Below are 23,934 nucleotides of genomic sequence, written 5' to 3'. Positions count from 1 at the left end.
GAGGAAATATTTTATGGTTTTGTTGCCGCATTTGGTAGTTGTTCGACACTTTTAGAAGAATTGCTGGAACAACAAAAATGTATGTAATAAATAATGCAAAATCGAATACCATAAATAAAACAATTTTCATTTTGCTTTTTGGCAAAGTTTTGGCTACAAAACAAGTGTAAATGTTATTTCACTTACTGTTTGGTTTCTTTTTACTATAACCACGCAAACAAATTTATGACTTTGAGTGTTTTTGGTTTTTAATGTTTATTGTATTAACATAAATTAAATAAATATAATATTATCTTCAACAGTAGAGTAATAATTGAAAAAAATACCATATTTATACCTATTAGCTGAGAAATTATATGTCTCCTAAATAAATGAGCATACCTTCTTGAATATTTTTACTCGCCTGGTTATCTTTATAATTATAAAAAAGGGCTTTAATAATTTTAACCCACTCGCCAGAAAGAAATCTACACAACCTCTCTTTTGGTATAAAGTGTCTCTTTTGTCTCTTTGTTGGTCGCTTAATTAATTTATTTAATTACGTACCCATTTGCATTCATTTTTAAACAGCTGGCAAAGTTGCCATTATGGTGGATTCCTGTCTGTTTATGTTTCTCTGAAAATGAATAACAAACTGAATGAAAATATCAGCAAATTATGCATCGTGTATATTTTTATCATTCGCTTTTGTTGCAATGACAAGCTGAAAACGAATGGAAAATCAATTAGGAAATGTAATGGTGTGGAAATAAACATCAATTGGGTTGAAAATTAATCGTGCACTTTTAAAGCTAAGCCCACGTATAATGAATGGAGTCTACAGATTGAAAGGTTTTTAAGCAAGGCTTAAAATTAAAATGCGCAAAAGTCGATTTAAAATTTTAATGACTTTAATTATGCAGAGATGTACAGGAAAACCCTTTTAGCGAAAGATTTAAAAAAGTTAAAGGCCCTTGAAAAAGGGTTGGGAAAAGACGTTAAATTTAATCATTAAGACGTGAAAACCTTTTTAAAGGAAGATTGCGTATCCGCTAGGTGGGCAACACATTTTAATTTCTGTTATGTTTTCGTTTGCTGAAAGTAGAAAGCCCATATTAATACAACTAATTAGCTTTCTATATTTGCACATTTTTTTCTTCTAATTTTTAATTGACTAAAATTATTATTGCGGCTCTGCTTCCTGGCAATTAGTTTAATTACGATTTTAATTAAAAGTGGCTATATATACTGAAGCTAGGAACCACAAAACCACAGTTTTGATTTTTAAATGCATGACAAAATTAATTAATAAAATGAAGGCTAGTAAGTATTTTCAGGCTTTAAAGGCCACTGAAAATTTTGCATAAATATTTAAGTTGACAAGTTTATTCCAAATAAAAATCGCATCGAAAAGTAGCAAGCATTTTGCGTTGCAACTAAAGCCAATTTCATATGATTTGGCCATGTAATTTTAAGAGCTAAAATCCCTGCATCTCTGATTTGCATTGGAATCCAAATAAAGAACTGGGCTAGAGACGGACGCATACATATTCAGAAAGATTTCGCATGCGGCGCACATTTTTGAATACATTTGACAATTTTCGTAAGAGAAATGAGAAATATTTGCATTTACTTGAGTAGCAGCAGCGACAACGACGACTACTACGACGACGACGGCAATGCAAAAATGTAATTTCCATGAAAGCAGCCAGCTCCGGAGGAGGAGAAGGTCGGAAAGTTACGGGTTGTGGGATGTGGGCGAGGACGAAGTCCTAGAGCCGGTTCTAGAGTCATGAGCCAAGCCGGAGTCATCCGAAGTGGCTGCAAGTGCGCAGGCATTCGGGCCTTCCCCCAAGCCAAGGGTTCCACTGTGATCCCAGCATAGCTGCACTCGGAGAAAATAACTAGCCATTGTCTGTCTTTTTAAAAAAATATTAGAAAACGTTACTTAAGCCCTTAAAAATGATAAAAAAAAATAAATACAAAATGAAATTCATGTAAAATTAATTTAATCCAATTAATTTAATCCAAAATATTTATATAATATATATATAAATTTAAATAAATTACAAATAAGTAATTAAATTTTAGACTTTTACGATTTTATCTATCACTGAAATATTTTACAACATTTCGAAAGCAGGTAACCCACACTTTATTAAAATGCTGTATTTAATATTTAATTTATTTATGATTTATTTATTTATTTAACATTATATTTGGTTAATATAAAGGAAAAATATTTTATTTTTTTTGTCTAAAAAATGTTTAAATAAAATGTTAAAAATAATGATTTTTTCCTGTATATTTTTTATCCAAGTGCTGGCAGTAAAACTGTGTAGGCGAGGAAGTTTCTGGCGTGTAGGGAAGACGAGGCGTTGACGGCGGTGTCTATTGTGCGGGTTAGCAGCGGCTGCATTTGCATCCCGACAGCAGATGCTCCTGCTCCACTCAGCCAGACGGGGAATGGGAATGGGATTGGGATGTGGGCATGGGTGTGCGATGTGAACTGGGAGATTTTCCAGAGCCAAAGCCTGTCCGGCGGCTGGCATGAAATATTTGACTTTTGATTAAAGCACCGACTCAAGTGCTCGCCGGAGCTCGAGCTCCCTGGCGTTTTGCCCTGCCACTTGACAAGATTCACTTGTCTTTCAAATGCATTTCATATTGTGTTGCATAATTTTCTGCGGTTTTCCTGCCCTAATGTGGGAAAACCCTAAAAGAAAAATTCTAAAAAAAGGAAAGAAAAGGAAGAAACCGCCCGACATTGTGAAAAGTTTTGCAAGAACTTACTGGGGAACTAGTTCCGTCGTTGTCATCGGGGCTGTTGTTGTGGTGTTGCGAAATATGCATTGTTTGTTGTGGTGCAAAATAGTCGTTTCTGTTTCTATTTCTATCTGGCTGGCAAGCTGCTGCACTTGTGCCAAAAACTAAACAGAGCGAGAAGTTTTATGGAATTACACGTTCGAGTGCGGAATTCTCATTCACATTCTCCTTCGAATGGCATGTGATGTAAAATAAGTTTTGGACCCTCTGCACATGATTCTTTGCAGTTTGGCTTCTGAAACAGATATTTTTGGTAGTACACACAAGAAAAACACGACGGGATCAAATGGGAGCTTAAATAACTAATAGCGCTTAAATTTCCATTAGTGGGAGGGAAAAAGAGTTCGAAGAAATACTTAATTTAGAGCTTTTCAAGTCAAAATTGATACCACATAACATCAAATCGATCATCGTTTCGTATCAAGTTTTTTTTGGTGTACCTCGGATTTCGGAGAATTCAAATGTATAATAAACATTCAAAAGAATATCCCAATAAATGTGATTTAAATACGAGTTGAGTTCGCAACCGTAGCATCAATGGAGTCTAATTGGCATGTGAATGTGGACCACTTAAGCGCGGCAGAGACCGAAAAATCTTGGAGGCACCACTTTGTTCAGACCGGGACAAAAAATTAATCATACGCTCCGGTTGCCAGCACAGTGGAGGGGAATTTGCTGGGATCAAGGGGAATATTATTGCGGTACAAAGGGCAAATTAATTTTTCATAAAAGGCGAACCACGCGGCCACCGCATTGGGGTCCTGGTTCTGGCCCTCCATCCTCCATCCTGCAGATCCTGCGGTTTGCTGCTCACGCACGTAGGATATGTACCTGCCACACGGATATACACTCGCACACTGGGCTGGGCGCAATTAATTTTCAATGTGCGCTTTATGCAGCTCCTTGCCGAGGTCCGGATTTTCCACCCGGCCCTCCTCCGGCGGGAAAATGCGGCTGCCAAGGTCCCCAGATGCGAGGGCGAGTGCGGCGGGGCGTGCTAATTGCCACACAAAAAGCGGCAAAAGAAATGCAGCCAGCGTTTCGGGCCCTTCGAGCCCTCGAACAACTCTTGATCGCATCGCTGGCTAATGTGATGTGTGCTTAATTTCCGTTCTTCAGCTAATTGGCCTCGTTTGCCTGCGTTTCGCTAATTACTTAATCATCAGCCGCACTGACAGCCCCTAGATTTTGAATAAATGAAAAACACGGTAATCTTTAGGGGTGAAAAAACTAGGGGAGCGAAAAGGGAAAACGGAAATTGCACTTTCTTGAGAATAAGAAAAAAATATTTTTTTTCAATAAAAGGGTTTTTAAAATATTTACCCAATCAAGAATATAAGAATATAAATAATATGTCTGCTTATCTGTCATTCATTAAAATATTTATTTTAATCTTGATTGTGTAATTTATGGGCTATATTTTGTTTACTTTTAATTTGTCACTGAATAACTTGAATTAGAATTAGAATAGAATTTTTCCATCTTTTCTAGTATATTTTAATGGCACTGCCTCTTCGGCCTTATCATCATTTGCGCACGTTTCAGCGAGTAGGTGTGCCCCTTCCACTGATACCAGTTGATGCCCTTTCCATGGGTGTTATCGCCGTATTTGCCAGCCAAGTTGCTAGGGAAGCAAATCAAAAATTAAATAATAAATTCAGTATTTTAATGGAATATATAAATATTTACCTGTGATGACAGGCATTGTACCACCACGCACTGTTGTAATTTGTGGCACAGTTGACCGTGCCATGTTTGTCATTATCACGATCTTTGGTGGTAAACTTCTGGCCCAAATGGGTGGCCATAGCATCTCCTGCATTACCCGAAGTGTTGCCCAAAGATGCAAGATTAAAGCCATCCTCCTCAGAACCAATTCTAAAGTTATCATACATCTGGTATGCCCGTCCTCCCTCATTGTCTTCGAGTAGAACCAATAGTTCTTGGGTCTCCGAGGAAGTTATGGCGTGCAGCTTATCGAGGCCAAGGAAAAACTCATTCTCCAGCTTCCCGAAACCGTTTTTATAGTCATTCCAATCTCGGAAGAAATCCTCACTACCATCTGTGCGACGGAGGATAATGGTCCAACCACCGCCTTGACTCAGCTGATCGCAGGCCACCACAAATGGGTGTTTACTGTACTCGGGCACCACGATCACATTGATTTCACTGTGCTGGGTGAGCACCGAAGGTTCAGCGCAACTTTTTCCGTACAACTTGGTCTCTACTCCAATTTTGGACAAACAATCGTCCACTTTCTCAGTTAAGCCTTCTAATAACTCTCCTTGTCGCTCCTGCTCCACACTAAAATTAAATAAATTCATTATTTAAAAATAAATAAATTTATTTATAAATTATACACACCGCACAGCAATCATTTGGGACCGTATGGATGCCGCATTGCCGCAAATCGTTGATATTTCACACACTTTTTCAGCATTTATACGGACTAATATATTGACGATTAAAATTGTAAACAAAATCGAGAGCTGCATGATTACTGACTGTAGAGAGCAATTGATCGGCAAAGACTGAGCTGAGATGTTTTTATACAAAGCCGGCTAACAAAGAAATACTGGGGCTTTCCTATCGCTAAAGCTCTGATTTTTTTCAGATTATTTCAGTTCTTCCCCGATGATTATTCACGTTGAACTGTGTCATTTACCCTGAAAATCCCAAAGAAATTATACCTATAGCTTTTTTGTTCTTAGAAATTAAATACTGCTGATGATGCCAAAATCATTGAGTAAACTTTTTCGTCAAGCTTACCGAATGTTTACGGCTCAATTGCGAAAAACAACTTATCATTTCTATCTGATTGCAATGGAGGACAAGTAGTTTAGTGCATTGCACTCGTATCCATCAAATTCGTTTGGCTGTCAACGTTTCCGGTCTGGCAGGACAATCAGGACTGCCAGGACTCCCAGGACTCCCAGGACTACCAGGACAACCTGGACAGATGTCTCGGCTTCGAACTTAGTAACGAGCTCATCCGCAGCCCGACCACCGAACCCAATCCCAAACCCAAACCCACTGCTGTCTGTCAAATTGAGCGCAAAAGCCTTGGCATCCAGCTCAGGTGACATCAGTTCCGTCTCGTTACAGTTTGAAGTTTACCGTGTGTGACAGGCCTGGGGTTTCGTTTGTGGGCGGAGGGCGGTGGGCGGTGTTTGGAGCACCGCAAAAAAGTTCAAGCGAAAAGTTTTCAGTGCGGAGACAAGTAAAAACAAAGAATTCTCGTTCCACCCAGAAATTAAGAAACTCTAAATTACTGCAAATCATAGTCTTAGGGGTTGGATACTTACTCTATGCATCTCGCTATGTAGAGATGCCAAAGAAAGTTATAGAGTTTTAAAATCACTTTCAAAAATGCCTGAAAGTATGCAGCAAAATATTACAAAAGGTTACTGCATATTTTTAGACACCTTTTTATGTGAATTATACCTTTTGTAATGTATTGCATTATGTATCCGTTATGTTTGTATAAACTAATATTTATTATTTTTTTTAATTTTTATAAATATTTTTCTTATTATACATTTCAGATAATTAGAAGTAATCTAACATTTTAAATGCATTTTCTAGATTGTTCATTTTCGAAACTGAGCTACAATTTTCGTTTGAAATTAGAACAAATTCTAGGACAACCCCCCACCCTGCCCACGCCTCTGTGTCTCAACCATCTTGATGGGGTAAACAGGATTTGGGGGCATAAATCGAAATATTATCAAGATGCCAGCTGGTCGCGTCGCAACTAAATTGTTTGCAAATTTCTGCTCAGCTCTCCACATTTCTCCTCTCGACCCAGCGGCGCCTGGTGGACAAGAAAAACAGAGACAGCGGCAGAAAATTGTGTAAACAAGTTTTACCCACCTATGGCTGAAATTTACAACCGGGCCAACATTGGCCTAAACATTTCTGGGTTTTTCTTTCTCTTCATTTTTTTTTGGGAACCCGCCCAGGTTGTATTTCATTTTACTTCAACACTCCGCTCGTGTGTGTGTGTGTGTGTGTGCCTGGGGGCAAACTTTGGGCACAATAAATAACATAAAAATGAAGCGAATTCAACCTCAAAGTTCAATTCAAATAACCACTCAATAGATCTGCCGACTACTCCTGGGAACTTGCTTGCCTGCTTCTTGTGCATACGAAATGGCCGCCGGCTGGCTGGAATAGACGATGAATTTAAATATGGCCAAATTGAGTATTGGGCACGTAATAAAAAAGGGACCCAGGCAGCCGGACGGCCGTTATGTATGGCATCGTAAATAAACCCTTTTTTTACTTAATCCAAATTCGTCCCCGGGGAACAATTTGTTACACAATTTAAAAAAGGGACGAGAGCCAGCGAAAGGCGTTTAGATTTAGTCCGAGTCCGAGTCGAGCTGTGTGTGTGTCCTTGCCAGGACTCCAGGACTCGAGGACCCGGGTCAGTTGTGCATACATTGTCCCTATCCGAGCTGCAATATTTTCGCCATAAAATATTTATATTTTTTCGCTCTCCACTCTGCCAGTAATATGGTTTTAAATTTCCATTTCGAATACATATTTGATGTGCTTAGACACAGCGAATGTGCAGGGCAATAAAAGAATCCGACGGGAGATGTGTATGAAGATGGACCGAAAAGGATTCGGAATTGCTTTACTAGCTGCAGGGGTTTATTCTTGGATTTGCAGTCGCTTGTAATGCAAGGAACAAAATTTTGCTGATTTATAAACATTTGGATTATGTTACATATAAAAAAATAATAATTCAAATTGGAAAAATATTATTACTCTTTATTTCCTTAGATAAAATACAATTTATAATGACTTAATTATGTTCCAATGAGCATAATCCTATCCCAATTCGAATACTCATTGTTGCCATTTAAAAACATCTGAAACTGCAACAGCGAAATGAGCTTTGAACCTAATCAACTGTTTTGGGATCCTTAAATGCCTCTTTGGCCAAAAACTACAATAACAACTGGGCCAGAGACAAAGGCACATGGGGAAAGGCAAAAGCGAAAGCCAACTTTTCCCAAAATTAGCGGAAACGGAAGCCAATCAGCTGGCAGCGGAAACCGCATTGTGCCGCAGTCCTTCAATTTCGTGGCTTCGATTATGATGAGGCGATGGACTCCATGCGCTCCGCCCTTCGAAGGACGATGAGTTCGCTTTGGCTTTGCGGTCAGAACCGAAAATAATGGCCAAGAGCCAAATTACGTTTCCGCCATTTGGTGCCGGGCAGCTTTCGCTTGACCGGAAATTGTGAAAAATCAACTCGGTCGAAGAGCCAACCAGTGTATGAGTGGGCTTCGCTTTTCCCCAAGTTTCAACGAAAAACTGACTTTGCAGGGAAAATTACCGCTTAACGAGCAAATTTCAATATAAAATATACTTAAGGGAAATATTTCACAGAGACGCGAAAAGAAGTCAGCCAGCGAAGTTGTTTCACTCCCAAATGAAAGGCCTCAAGGAGTTGACTTTAGAGATGGGAGGTTGACAAGAAAATATATGTCTTTTATTTTATTTTAGCAATTTCTCGAGACATTTGAATATCTTACCTTAACCTCAGAAATAATTTTGATTTTCTTAGAATTAAATATTTTGTAAATAAAAACTTGCACACCTCTAGTTGATTTCATTCTCAACCCCCGTTAAGAGTCTGTGGCATCTGGCAAATGTCTGCGAATTTTATAATGAAATTCCACAGCGTTTAATTATGCCTGGAGCAGTAAGTGCCATAAGCCCTCAGTTCCGACAATGGAATTTGAACTCTATCCAAGCTCAGCTTTGCGTGAAATGTACAAAATTATTACAACAAATGCCAGAAGACTCACTAAATCGAATTTGAAAAATCAACAACCATGTGGATGGAAATTTGACCCCGAGGCATTTTTCATGCAATTCAATTATGTAAATGCTGTAATGAACATTTATGATTTTAATGACATTCCAGTAATGTGATTAAATTCATGAAGCTATGTAATTATTTGGAAAAAAATTAATTTCAATATCAGTGACTTTTCCCACTCAAAAAGTAATTGAAGCGAAAAGAGAGAACTCACTATTAAGCAATAATGCTATAAATGAGATAAATATATGTTATAATAATTCAATTGATCTTCTCAGATAGACTTGATTTTTAAATGATTATTTTTTTTATAAATGAAAATATCTTAAATCCATTTGATTAAGCCTTTAATATTTTTGTGGCCATCATAATTCTAGCATTTAAATAACATGGAGATAAACAAAAACCCGAAAGTTTACTCCAGCTTAAAGTCCATCGTTTAGGGCCGCCTGAAAAATCCCTTGTTAACATGTTAGTCCTGGCCTCCACTTGAGGTATCTGCAGACCGCTCCGATATCATCCATCCAGCATATATATGCATGCATATATATGAAGGTACGTATAGTTTGTCCCCTTATCTTTTCGACTACGTGAGCGCACGTATGCGCATTCGTTAGCCCCAACTAAGGCCGCGTGCAAATCCGTTGCAGACCATAAATTATACACGGAAAATTGTTGGGAAAAATGGGTGGAAAAAAAAAAGGAAAAAGGAAAAGCGGGTGCCTGCGGGTCGCGATGAACGTGAGAGGTTTTTTGGCTAAATGTCGCCCTGAAAAGTGGCAACTGTTGCTGATGCATTCGATAATTAAATAAGGCAAAACAAGATGTCGACAATTTGGATTCGGCATTTGAATAAACACACTCGCACCGACGAAAGCTATTTAACTTTGCCGAGCCACATCCGCTTTTCCGCCCGGGCTGGATTTTCCAACCGGGCATTTTCCGCGCACGCAAAATTCAAAGCAAGCTAGCAAAGTTGAGGCGTCGTGGTCGAGGCTCTGTGAAATTAAATAAGTTGGGGAAACCGCTAACGAGAAAGGTGTCTGGCACTAGGAATTAATGCGGCGGTTATGCCGGGCCCCCGGGCCTTGAGGTCCTGCGTCCTGAGTCCTGGAACCAGGATCCGGCGGGAAGATGGGTGGTTGGGTGGCAAATGCGGTGGTGGCAACGCGTAAAATTGCAGAGCACATGTGTTTGGAGCTTAATCTGTTTAGGCAACACGAGAAGCGCCTGCCGACAACTTGGTCTAAAACTTCAGGTAGCATTAACTTCTCCTGGCACTCCACAAGTCGGTGGAAGGGGGGTTGGGGGGTTGTTGCCCCAACGAGGTCACAGAATGATGCACTGGAGGAGAGCAGGGAGGGGGAAGCACTGGCAGCTGGAAGCGACTTCCTCCAGAGTCGTTAAAAATGTTTAAGTTGCAGTCTTTTGTTGCCCCGCACTGCTGCTCCTGGCAGGGAATTTATTTTCGATGTCAATTTGTGCAATTTGTGGCGAAAATTTAATTGCTATTCTGGGCAATTGCATCGCCTGCTGCCTCGGGCATCAAATTTCAAGGCATTCTTGGAAATAAACTTGATTTCAGTCTGCAGTCTCCCGGCCGCATTGACCAACTGCTCTCCAACTAGGCTGCTGCCACACCTTAATTAATACACAATATTTTAAATTACTATTTCTTCCGGGGCGAACAAATTTTTTTGGCCAACCGCAAACATTTCGATGTGTGCGAAATTGCTCAAATAAAACACTTTCAATTGTGGTTGGATTTTTTCTAAATTTGCTTGTCATAAAATTCGGAATTTAATGTTAAGTACTTTCCGACGAATACAATATACCCTTTTACTTTACGAGTAACGCATATAATAAATATAAAATACTTTAGGTACTTTTACTCAATCATAAAGGTTTCGAAAGGCTTTAAGTACAATATTAAATACTTCAGGTGTTTGCTTTAGCAATTTCCCCACTTTCCCTCGTCTCTCTTAGTCTGCCAATACGAAAAACCATAGAATTTTCAATGGACCGAGGAAAATATTTGTTTTCCATTAGCAGTTGACATCTTTTGATTTAATTACCTGCCCGACTTAAGTCTCCGCACTTGGCATCGAATTTATCATCGCCCGCACCGGACTGAGGGAGTTATTATTCGGAATGAATTATGCGCAGGGAGACATTATAAGTTTGCTTGCAGCAGTTTTCATTTCGCATTCTTGCTTACCTTTGGCCAGGTGCAAAATTAATATTCGTTATCAGTTTGTAAGCTCTGTGCATGTGACAAATAATACCAACTGATTTACGGTCTGCGTCCGCACACAAAACACCGTCAAAATGCCCAGCAGGCTTAGCAGAGAGGAGAGTGGAAAGGAGAGGGGAGCTCCTGACAACTGCAGGTGCAGGCCAGGATGTGGCAGGACATTCAGGACTGCCAAACACCGAAATTACCGAAAGGACCGAAAATTCAATTTATGTGAGCGAACGAAATCCTCGAGGTCGGTGGACAAAAGTAAGCGGGCTAAATGGACAGGAAATATTTTCAGCAGAATGATTAGTTAATTAAAACGTCAGCTTTCAGTTGCAATGAACTGTTTGCCTTTTGGGCTTTCGGCCAGGACATTTATTAATTTCGAACTAACATTTGGTTATGGCTAGGACAGCGAATTTAATTGCTTAATTGAAGACGGAAGGTTTGGAGAGCCGCAAGGACGAGCTGTCTGTTGAGCTGTCCGAGCTCGAGAATTCCCAATTCCGAATTTCGATTTACATAATAAGTCGCCAATCTAAATTAAAATCAACGAGTGGCCACCATTTGCATTAATTAAGTGCCTGCTGCTGCTGGCCAGGAGCCAGAAAACAGAAACCAGAAGTATTGATTAGGATCGTTTCTTTTCTCCGCTTTTCGGCTTCCCGTCATCATCATCGCCAGGACGCGGGAATGTCCCCAAATATTACGTTCTGCTATGAGCATTGTCAGCGCCCCTAAATGGTTCAGGTAATAAACATAAAAACTAATTTCCCCCCAAAAAAAGCCAAGAATGTTAATCAAAAGATTGTCCTGCTAGATTGCGGCGCAACAACAACATCCAGGACGAGCGAACCAGGACACTGCACCACCCCGAATGCGGTGGATATGGTGGATGTGTGTGGGGCAGGAGGAGCCACCAAAAGTGGTTTCTGGGTGGCTTGGGTGGCGGCGCTTCGACTTCGGTTGCGGTTTCTATTTTGTGGTAATTTCCGTTTATGTTTTTGAATTTTTTACTCACGGCTGCGCAAACACAACCGACTGGCTGATGAGGTTCGTTGGTTTGTTCAGGGCCCACTGTACTTTTACGATTGTCTCCGGTGAACACTGGTATTTGTTTTTATGGAATTAAAAATTCCTGCTGGCAAAGGAGTTTAATTAAGCGGCATTGCGAAGAGGACAGAATGTTTTTATTCAGCTTTTACAAAAGGATTTTTGAAAGCACATTTGTAGTTCTATGGGAAGCTACGGATTTGGTCAACCAATTATTTTGCTTTCATTGTTGGAGCTGGCTTTTTATTTTAGAGATTTAAAAATAAGGATTTTTCTTTATTTATCATTGCCTTGCTGAACTTTTAATAAATATTTAATTTAATATATATAATAAAGATGAAAGGCCCATAACATCCAAATTGTAAGTGAGTCCATTTTGGTTTATTTTTTGCCGCAAAGCAAGCTCTTTAAAGTCGACTAAATTTGGTTTTCAGCAGCTTATTTAAAAGCTTAAATTAAGCCGTATATTGGGAAGCGATTTATTGATTTTTAATAGTTTTTTCTTTTAATACTTTTTTATCTCTTTGCAATTGCAAACAATTGTTTTATTCCCCCGGCAACCCATCGAATGGTGTTATTTAAAATGTAAATGGTAAAAGCATCGCTGTGATAAGCACCACATTTGGCACCTGCAAAACACAAAAAATAACTTATATTAAAAGTATTATTCTTTCACGGCTGCTGTGCATATTGTGCATTAATAAAAAATAAAATAAAAACGAAAAATATAAAAATGGAAGAAACAGAACAGGAACAAAGCGGCAATGCTTTCAACTGTAATGATAAATGAACGCAAACTCTGAACATAAATCAACAGTGGGAAAGGGAAAGGAGGGCGGGCACCTCTGATGCTGCTGATGGGATAAGCCCGACTTCAGCCGCGAACTAACTATATATATATATCCCACCTCCTCCCCCCTTTGGATGATTTAAAAGCGAATGCCTCGGCTCCAAAATGTGTTGTGGGAAATATGCATAAAAAGGGAACACGGCAGAGTATCACGGGAAAACAGCGGAGCATCGGGGAATATATATAGACACGCTCGCACATTGTTGTGTGTGCACGCGTACAATATTTTTAATTTTTCACATTTTTAACAAATGAAAAAAGGAGCGAAAGCTAAAGGTGCAGACCAATCCCGGTCCCCCGATCCTCCTATCCCACAGAGAGACACCTACGGAGCGCGAAAGACCGCCCGGAGGCAAATGGCGCGGCCACAATGGCATCCATGTGGGTCACCAGCCCCTTCCCCTCCTCATCCGACTCCCTTTTCCTCCGACAGACACACGCCCACCCATCGCAACCCATTCCAGAGCTCCTCATCCTATCCAGCACATCCATATGCATTCGCATTCGTTGCCGTTTCGAGTTGAAACATTTTTTATAAAATTTTCACAGGGTTTCAGAGGGTATACCGGATTAGAGATGACTTAAAATATTTCTTTATTGGTTGTTCAAAGAACATTACAATTTTTATCAAATATAGGAACATACTATATTACACCTATACCATTTAGTGTTAATTTATTTACCTTTTCCTATTTCTAGACTTTTTATTACTTATTTATCCGTCGCCTACTAAAAACTATTCCATCCCATATCGTCTTAAATTCACGAAAGACTGGATGATTAAAGAAATTATTATGTATTTTTTTTAAATGTAGATCTCTAGAATTTTTAAAGTTTTCCGAAAAATCACTGGGTACTCCCCATTCGAACCCCCATTTCGCTGCACCATTTCACTTGTTTCGAAATTGCATTGTGAATAATGTAGTGTTAATTCTCGAGAGTGCCATGTTCCCTGTTTTATGGGTTTAATGCTTTTGTTTATTGGTCTGCTGTTGCGTCAAGTAAGGCTTCAGTTTCGGCTTCGGCCGGACTTCGGGGCAGGGATATGATATGTCAGGACATGTGTGCGACTTTCTGTGAAAGGGATTCGCGTTCGCTGCTGCTGACATGCGATAAGAAAGCGCGCATTGTTTGGCCCTTGGCTTTGAGCCCGGTAATTCGCCCAGTTCTCCCACTGCCGACATGGCTAACAAATTAAATTTGCATTCGGCTGACCAACGCCCTAACTATGAATTGCCATAAATAATCCGGGCAGAGCAATATCATAAATATCCGAAATAGATACTCTAATGTCAACACCTCACGAATCAGCCTTTAGACTAGGAAAGAGGGAGTGCCAATATTCCTATTTCTGGCGGAATTGATGTCCCCAACAAACATTTTAATCGATTCTTTACCGCCTTTCAGCACGAACACTTTTCGTCTGGTATGCATAAATTAAGCTCGTAATGGACAATCAATAATTATGATTGACAATACGGTCGCAGTCGCATATATTCATTAATTGATGGCCTGACACATTTCATTTCAGTGCTACAAGTCCGCAATTGGATTGCGTTTGTTTGATTTTGTTGGATTGTTGGAAGCATATCGATATGTATGAATTCGCAATTCATTTGGTCCGGCATGTAAAATGTCATGTGGCGGAAAACGGCTCCACTTGAAAGTGCCCAAAAAAGATTTGTGGCCTAAATAATGTGAAAAATGCATAAACCGCAGTGTTTAATAATTCGGTAGAAATACCAGCAACAAATACAATTAAAAGTTATTTAGCCAAGAATTGCAATTTAATTTTTTGTATATGCTGAAAAAATGTTTTTGGTAAAATAATATAAACAAATTGAACTTTAAGGCCAAAAATAATTTACCTTTTTTTTATAAATATTTTCAGCCCATTCGCCTTCGTCGTAAAAAGAATAGATTGTATCAACTGCAATGAACGCTTAAAACCGGCATAACCATTTTCGGTTTCAACTTCGAGGGGCACTCTTCCATTTAATTTAAAGTTGCTTTTCAGTATAGTTAACTGCTCAATAATAATGTTTTTGTGCGGCAGAATGTGCGCATCCAAGGGGAGCAGCGACACACACACACGACGGACCCGAATAAACAATTTTAATAATTTCGTTTTATGAAAATTGCGCTCGGGTTAAATGATTCGAGAAGAATGTGGGCAGCAGGAAAAGTCGTAGCGTTTAATGTTTTGCACGGATGCGAACCTGTTCGCATGGATGGCATTGTTACGGTCCACAAACCCCCCTTCGCCCCCTCAGGCTCAAATTTCAATCATTCCGGGAACTGTGAGAGCTACGGGAACTTGACCCGCCTATCGAAACCGGACCCAAACCAATCAGCAAAAGTCGCTGCTGCAAATCTCTTTTAAATGAGCCACTAATTGCAAACTGAAAGATAATACACAAAGACCCAGGGCCCCACCATCCTAGTTACAAACTAATCAGGAGTGGGTTTGCTGAAATGGGGGCAAAGGAAAAAAAATTCTCTAGTTAAAGGAGCAATTATCGCAGAGATAGGAAGAACGAGTTTTTGTTTTGCGGCAAGTTTCGGGTATAACTTTTGATCTCAACTTCTCTCTCTTTCTGTTTGTGAGGCACGTTTATCAGTCGGTAAGTTTTTCCCAGTACTCCTAACTCGCTCGCCCCTTTGTTAACTTTTCGCCTTACTAATGTCTATCAGAGATATAAGGCGAAACTTTTATTTTGTAAGCAATGTCGGCTATCTGGCGGGGCTTTTAAAAAGTTACCAGCATATGTGTGGGACTATGGTAGGGGGAACCCTCGCAGATCCAGCAAACATGTGTATTTACATAGTTCTAATCAGGACGGGTGATTTGCTTCCGACTCAGCTGGAGTGGATTATATTATGGCACATGTCTGGCCACAAGCTTCTGGACAACTTGTTGTGGTTAATCAAAAAGCGTGCTAGATTAGCCAACTTTTACAGCCCTCAGTGGGGTAGTGTGAAAGCCACATTGATAAATAAGAAATATTACTCCTAATGGCAACATAAGAAGCGACACTTTTCACTAATTACTCATGGTGTTTTCATGGGAAACCTTTTTTATAAGCTGGTAAATTTATTTTCTGTTTATAATTGGTCAAAGCTTACATTTCAGATATTTATTTGTTTGTTTTCCCCATAGTTTTCATTATTAAATTACATATTTAGCCTGAATTGACTCTATAAAACTATGCGAATCCCATCAAACGAAATCAATTAACGAACTATTTCACTGCGCTTTCAAACTGTTTGGTCGAATGCCAAAAGCCGGTATTGCGCCGTCATTAGCTGGGCCGGATTAAAATATATGTGTACATTTCGCACTTTTATATTCCATCTCTTAATCAATTTAATTATAGAGAACCTTTTTAATGAAATCCAACGAAATCAGTTGCTGCAAATTAAATTTCTCCCACACACAGCAAGGCGAAATAAAAAGCAAAAATGTTAAATTTAATTTGATTTATTTGCAGTGCTCGCTTTGAAGTTGTCGTCGAAGTGAAGGGAGGACGGCGACTGTGATTCGGATGGGGACCGAGGAACATGACGGGCCGGGCAGGAAACACAGCTAGATTGTGTATGATGAGATTATTTGAATTACCTTTGCAATCAAATTGACACCACATAGACGTCCTGGACAGACGGGGACAGACGGTTGGACAGGAAAGTGACAGGATCGACTGAGGTGGAGGAGGAGGGGGTGGCACGCCCTCCGTTTGGAAGTGCATCATCCAGTTGGGGAGCGGAAGCTGCCGACAGCCCCGACCATTCAGAACCAAGTGTCAGTCGGAATACTTTGCATTATTCAAACCAGCACGTCCAAATGAAATTTAGACTAATGCCCAAAACATTTTCACCTGAAACCCGGGCTCCGAGTAGGCTGATAATTGAATGTAACTGGAATTCCAGCCACTCGACATTAACTGCCATCAACGAGAGCACGGAGCACATCCAGGAATTAGTTAGTGCCTACATACGTAATAATAATAATGTCGGATTCGAAAGCGGAGTACAACTGGGGCGATTTGGATGTGCAGCAGTTGGAGGGCTTTGCATCCGAAATGACCGAGTGGTCGAGCAAGGGGGACATCTTCCTCACTGCCAGCGAGGAGTTCCCCACTCTTCAGCAGCATCGGGAGCAGGTGGAGCAGATCCAGCGACGTGGCAGCCTGATTGTCAGCCAGGCCCAGCAGCATTCCCAGATATTGGTCGCTAATCTGTTCAAGGGCTTGAAGGTTGGATGTGAGAAGCCCATTTTTCCACCTCTAATAACGGCTCCCAAGGTAGGGTTTTTGATAATACTTTTATAGTATTTAACAGGGACCGTAAATAACAGTTATTTGTGATTTATATTTTAAAAAGACTACTGTGATATTTGGTTTTAAACGTCAAAAATGACGTTCTTTTTACTCTTGTGCATTGCATTTCAACAAATCTGGAAAGCAAATTAACTGTTATTTGTTCATGTCACAAATAATCACAAATAACTGTTATTTACGGTCCCTGGTATTTAATATGATAATCATTTTTTGGGATTTAAATAATATTTAAACATTTATTTAATTTATTTATTAAACGGTTTACTAGAAATTATGTATTATTATATTATAATTTGATTATAAAAACCAGTTTTTTTAATTTCCCCTACCCTTAGGCCTATCGCTTCAAGGATATCTATTCCAGTCGCAAGGATCAGCTGATTCGGGAGTGCAAGGAGCAGGAGCGTAAACTGCGTGAGTTTCACAGCCGACCGATGCCTGATTTTCGGCAGGTGCACCAACGCCAGGCCAACAAGGCAGTCGTGCATCGAATCACCTGTCCCACGACGCCCAATGTGCTGAAGAATTCGCGTGAAATGGAAGAGAAACGACGCTTAAGAGTCCTTCAGCTGCAGAAGGAGCGGGAGGAGAAGTGCAAAATGCAGAGGAAGCAGTTTCCGAAAGCCAAACCCATTCCGCAGAGCAGTCGACAGCCCTTGAAGCCGTCGAATCGTCCGTCTTCGGTTTCTCAGCTGAGAGTGAAAGTGGAGCCCTTCAATCTGTCCGCCGAATTGCGTGTCCAGCAGCGTCGTCTCTTCAACGTGCAGAATTCCAAGGTGCAGGAGTCGAAGCGTCGGGAATTGGAGGAGCAGCGCCAACGGGCGGAACGAGAAGCTTACCAAAAGCAACGTCAACTAACCATGTTCCGAGCTCGACCCAACCCATTTGCACTTTCCGCCCGTTGACCTGGGGGATTTCCCCTACTTCTGCGTTCTTTTTTATTCCGTTTTTGGATTTCATTTGGTTTGGATTTTTTGTTGCAAATTTGTTTTGTTGTTCGAAGAAATTAAATTACTATAATCACCAGCAGGCAACCGCAGACACAAACTTACAATTGGGGGGAGAATAATAGCAATTGAGCAAGAATAACAGTGAGAATTAAATACAAATTTTTATAAATAATCAATATCTGTTTTAAAATCTCTTTTGAAGGTACCTAAAAGTATGCAGTGAGTTCTGAAGATTCATTTCAAAGAAGTGTTTTTTTTACTGCATACTTTTGAGCTCCTTTTGAAGTTATTTTTTCGGTAATAAAATTGAAAATTAAATTAAACTCCACTTCCTATCCCAATGACCTCCGCTGTAGCCGTGCATGTGTGCTTCCGCACATTCAATTTGTTCATTTAAAATGGCTTAGGTCGGTGGCTCCATCAATCAAGTGGTCTTGCCCCAAACCCACCTACCTTTGGGTGAACATATATCCTATATCCCCCGATCCAATCCTGTCCGCAGGGCAACGCCCACGTGTTCCACTACAAACAATTTGTTGTAAGTGTATCAATTGATGCGCCTGCATGTGTGCGCTGGATATGCGAGTGTGCGGGTGTGTGAGTCACATAATCAAAAGCACAAATACTAAAACAAGCACTCAAACTGTCAAAGCGATGATTGATAGTGTTGACATTCGCTTTTTGGCTCCAGCCATCAGCCATAGGATCTGACTTTTTGTGCATTGAGCTCCTGTTAATGGGACGTTTTGGCGGCGGTCCTCGTCCTTTCAAAAGATTCCAATATCCCATCTCCCCGACCGCCTGAAAACCCCCTGGAAAATCCCCATCTCCCGACACCAGATCATCCCCGTGTGTGTGTTTGGCTGAATGATGAATTGCATTGCATGTGTTTATCGAGGTACACTGAAACAGGTATTTATTGCAAATTTGCCTAGCAGGTTTAAAGGTGAGCATCCATCACCCTGATCTCGGTTTGAATGGAAATTGAAGGCAATTAAATTGTAACAAGCTGTTGGATTTAGCTGGAATGTAAATATGGCAGTTTATTAATGCACTTTTTTTACCTTTAGAGTTTTTTATAGGAAAAACTGGGGGAACTGGTCGTTAAAAAATGGTTGTTAAAAAGATTTTAACGAATATACTATCCGATATCTCTGCGAAATGTTTTTTTATTTTAATCTTTTAAGTTTTTTAATATTTGAACAACTTTGTTGGAAAAAACAACAAATGCCACCCTCATATTTTACAGCGGTTTTAACAGTTGCAAGTCTACATTTGCCGGCTGTTACAATGTCCTGTACATAACATTGAGCCACCCCATCCTTAACAGTCTGCTAACGCAAGGACATGGGGAAAACTGTGCTAACGGTTAACGGTACTAGCGGGGTGGTGCTTACATTCAACTGTAGACAGAAGTATATGTTGATGTTAGTCAAACTTTAACATACTGGTTTGAAATAACGGTCAACCAAATGTTAGGTCTCTGATTTTAAAAATGTAAAAATGTGGAAAAGAAGACTTCAAAAAAGTGGTATTCATTTTTTATTTATTTTGAAAGATAAATCCATTTTTGTGCGAAATACAATTTTTAACGAGATATTTTCCGGTATCATATTATCAGTCACTTCACACAGCTTGTACTTTCTCTTTTTCTCGTTTGATTAATAAAAAAAGAATGATTCAAAAGCTATCGCAGTAAAAAAGCGGTACTGAACAATGTTTTTCTATTTACATGCCAGAAAGTGTCGGACATGAATACAGGTCATGTTTAACAATGATTTATTGATATTGATATTTTATGAAAACAATATAGATTGGAAATAAACTGGTATGAAAAGGAACCGTTACTAAGAGTTTTTCTTTTAAAAAACAGTTTAAAGAATATAGTCGGAAGGATATAAAAAGCATAGCATATTTATTAACGCTTCGCACGAAGCAATTAAAATATTTTCACGATTTACAGTACTTTAAAAATTAATTATTATTTATCGAAACCATTAAGTGTGCTATATTTTATTGTATCGCAAGGTCCTTTTTTGGTTTCATAATTTATTTTCTAAATTAAATGGATTCTAGGGTGAGTATAGATCAACAAAGTAAATAGAGCACTATTGAAGGCCTTATAAAATATTTTATAGCTTACCGGTAAAAACTTTCGATGAAAGACAACTCAATCCTATATATATTGGTTTTATGACAACTCCTCTCAGCCATTCTCAGACGGGATTAGTCACTAAGAGTCCTCATAAGTCAGAAGGATATATGCTCCGAGTATCAGGTGACAAGTATCGAAGTTCATAATCGTGCGCTGGCGAAAACGCGTGTCTTGCATTCCGGATGCTGATGCAAAAATCCGCGAAGTGCTGCGAATTTATACGAGCGAGCAAACAGAGCAATTGCGTATTCAAGGCGGAACAATGTGCCGAATTTGATGGGCGGGGCGGTTCGGGGGCGGTGCTGTGGTATATGTTTCTTGTGTTATTCTTGTTGGCTTTTATGGCAAGGAGCTTGCGGTTAAATGAGACGCCAGTAGGAGAGGACGAAGGATCCCCGGATGCTGGCTCCTTGTGGAGCGCGGAATTTAATAACGCGCTGATGCATGCAAAATAACGCATAAAAACGTAAAAATGCACACGCAAAAAAAGTAAACAAAGCACATACACATTGCGTATACGTACTATAGTACACTGTACGCCCGCAAAACTGAAGCTTGGAAACTGGAAGGAGGTAGTTGGGCTGCAACCGCCTCGGTAAAAACAATTTTCGCAGTCAATTTTCTTTTATGAGCAGAAAATATTTCACAGTGAAAATATTATATGAATATTGGCAGCCGTCAGCCGTCGGCGGTTTCGGGCTGCGACTCAAAAAAGCGGCCGTCTTTTGGGCTGAAAGTGGGCGTAACGCGGACAATGGGGGCGTGGCGTGGCGCAATATGAACAAAAACTTACAACATGAATTGGCCGACATTTTTAAGCGCTCCCGAATACACTTTAATTACAACGGAGAGCCTTGGCAACCAAATATCCCTTTTCATTTCGCTTTTCAGGGATTTATAAAAAGTTTCGTTTATGAAGTATATTTTTTATGAAAAAAATGTTATATAATATGTTGGAAAAAAATAAGTACTGTAGAAAAAGCGGCGAATTAAAAAAGTATTAAATAGTGACTGTGATAGTCCTGCGTGATTCATAAAATTCTTTATATTACATTTCTTTGCCTATATTAATGTTAATAGTGGAAAAGTTAATATGATTAAAAATTATTTATTTTATACATAAAAGTTTTTCATGTTAGAAAAAGAAATAGCAACGTGCTCTTAAATGTATTTTAAAAGCAGTACAACAAAAAATATTGTCAGCCTTTAATTTGATTAAGCATTCCTTATTTCTCTTGATATAACTCACGAAATATGTGTTTGCGGGAAAGAAAGAAATCAGAGCACAACAAAAGAGGAGCAAATTTAAAACGGACCAATAAAAATAAAAGGCAAATATAAAATCCGAGCGAACGCCCAGTCTTCAATGAGGCTCATAAAACGAAACAAGAGCGGTGCGAGTACGGGTATTCAAGCATCAGAGTGCCAGACGCACACCAATTGCTGCAGAAAGTCAAAGTCATTAAAAAGTAATGTCATTGTCAACGTTTCTCAGCTCCAGACCCCGTTTTCCGTTTCCCCAGCCCCCCTGAATTTTCCAGACCCCACGTTTTCCGCAGTAGCCCGTGGCGCTTAGTTGCCATTTCAACTCCTTCAGCCCTCGTTCGCTCCATTAATGATGGATGACGACTAGACCTCGGATCCCAGATCCCAGACCCCTCCATATCATCTCACTCCTCCCAAAAAATAATACTCGGGAATTTCTGCTGCTGCCGCCACTGCTCACCGAAAATGATTTGATGAAAACATTTGAAATTTTTATCGGGTGCAAATTTATGCAGAACTGTTGATGTCATCGCCGTTGCGTTGGCCGCAGAAAAATGATGACGATGCCGTTGTGACGTTGAAATATGAAGGCACATTACCTACTTGCTCATTGCTGATTTACCACCCCGCATTATTCTGGTTTTTCCCATTTTCTTTAGCGAAAGCACTTCCTGTTTTTAACCGTGTACATGGCGGGTGGCGATAAGAAGTTTTTGTCGTTGTTCTTTTTATGGGACTTAATTTTGATTAAGACTGGGCCTGCACTTAAAATTTGTAACAAATGACTTTGAAATTGATTGGAAGCTGGCATTCTTTATTCATTTTTTATATTTTATATACGTCATAAAGCTTTCTACAGTTGAATAAGCTGAAAGAGTATTTTTCTTTCACATGTGCGGCATTGTTGTGGGTGGAAACTCGCTTTTAAAACTGGGATCGAAACAAATATATTTACAATCCAATAACCGTTTATGTCGGCAAATAAGAGGCTTACTGAACTGATGAATTAAATATTTACTTGTACGTAAGAAATACTTTTATGTCAAATAGACCTTCGCTTTTTAGCTGTTAATATTTAAAAAATAGTTTACTCTAACTTTTTTAAAGTGAAGATTTTGGATTTCATTTATTTATTTTCTTGACATGCTCTTTTTCAGCTCACATTATTTTGTATTCCTTGGGAATTCCCTACTACTTTTATATATTTCAAAGTACTTTTTGTTTTCAAATTTTATTTTTATTGAAGTTTTTCCACAGCAACATCGATTGTCGTAACATGAAAAAAGACTTTTTTGCTTCGTTTGCGACTCCGGGTTTATTATGGTCCATACACCTTGGCGAACTTTTTATTGTGGCGCATCTATTGCATAAACTTTAAGCAAATTGCAAATGAAAGTTTCTGGGATTTTACATGACAGTTTATGGGTTTGAAATGTAAGTGCGTATGAGGTAGAAGGGAATGCTTTTGGGGAGAGTCGGGTATATGGTATGGTATGGTATATGACTATATGGTCATGTGGCAGTAATAGGAAAGTTTTGCTTTTTTATGCGTCTGCAGGACCCATGGGGCGAAGTAGCTGCTGCTGTCGGTGGCGTCAAGTTTTATTGCCCCACGGCTGTTTCTGGCTCTGCGATGCGATTGTGGTGGTTCCGGGTGGTTTCGGTGGATCTGGTTGGTTCTGTGTGTGGTTCTGGATGGCACGTGCACTCCCACAGGTGACGATGGCCTCGTTTATGAACAAACAGCAAAATGTTGTCAACATTTCAAATTTATTTGTTCAATATACAAACACACAAACAGATGCCGACATGTGTATGTGGGGGAGGTCCTACATATGTCCGTGTGTTGTCTTTTTCTGCGTGGGAGTGTGTGCGTGTTATTAAATTAAACACAGAGCTACCATCAGTGGGCCAAAAGCATTCATTAGCCACGTTTACTGCACCCGTGGCGACCTCCATTCCGGCTGATGAGTTTTTCCCTTTTTTTCGCTTTTTTTTTTTGTTTTTCATCCGGCAAGTAAAACTTTCTGTGTTTGCTTTTTCTATATACCCCAGGTTTTTGGGGATATAATAATTTTTGGGGCATTATAAACATTATATTTTATAGTAAATATTTAATTTTATTTATGGAAAATTAGTAGTGCTCTTAATATTAGAAACAGAAAGTAGATAAACCGAACAAACAATTTTTAAAATATAAAAAATATTAAAAATTAATATAATTATATTTAATATTTTGTATAATTTTAAAGGATTTTATTTGAATTTTAATTTGGAAAAGAGGTTTTATAATTGTTATTCTTTTGACCCTTATATCAGGTATCGCGTATTCGAACCTTCCCCACACGTTTTCAAGTTTGAGAATTTTTTTCATTACTTTGTCTATTTGCTTAGCATTGTTGTGGCAGTTGCTGCTCCTGCTCCTGTTTTTGTTGTCCTG

General features: G+C 39.4%; 2 protein-coding genes across 2 annotated transcripts; one reads left to right on the top strand and one right to left on the bottom strand.

The window, feature by feature from the left end:
• Nucleotides 1-4,222: 4,222 nt before the first annotated feature.
• Nucleotides 4,223-5,322, bottom strand: LOC108063970 (microfibril-associated glycoprotein 4-like). The gene is made up of 3 exons (XM_017151260.3): nt 5,170-5,322; nt 4,495-5,109; nt 4,223-4,429 (listed from the first exon to the last, which is right to left on the bottom strand). The coding sequence occupies exons 1-3, from the start codon at nt 5,298-5,300 to the stop codon at nt 4,303-4,305; spliced, it is 873 nt and encodes a 290-aa protein (XP_017006749.3). The 5' UTR covers nt 5,301-5,322; the 3' UTR covers nt 4,223-4,302.
• An 11,383-nt stretch (nt 5,323-16,705) lies between these two features.
• LOC108063979 (targeting protein for Xklp2) lies at nt 16,706-18,168 on the top strand. Its single transcript, XM_017151270.3, has 2 exons — nt 16,706-17,087; nt 17,459-18,168. Exons 1-2 carry the CDS (start codon nt 16,794-16,796, stop codon nt 18,026-18,028), a joined length of 864 nt encoding a protein of 287 aa, XP_017006759.3. The 5' UTR covers nt 16,706-16,793; the 3' UTR covers nt 18,029-18,168.
• The last annotated feature ends 5,766 nt before the right edge of the window (nt 18,169-23,934 follow it).

The sequence above is a fragment of the Drosophila takahashii genome, chromosome 2L, assembly GCF_030179915.1.
Source record: "Drosophila takahashii strain IR98-3 E-12201 chromosome 2L, DtakHiC1v2, whole genome shotgun sequence".
In the NCBI taxonomy this organism is placed as follows: Eukaryota; Metazoa; Arthropoda; class Insecta; order Diptera; family Drosophilidae; genus Drosophila; species Drosophila takahashii.
The sequence above is the reverse complement of the archived record's forward strand: the minus strand, read 5'-3'. Positions and strand labels throughout refer to the sequence as shown.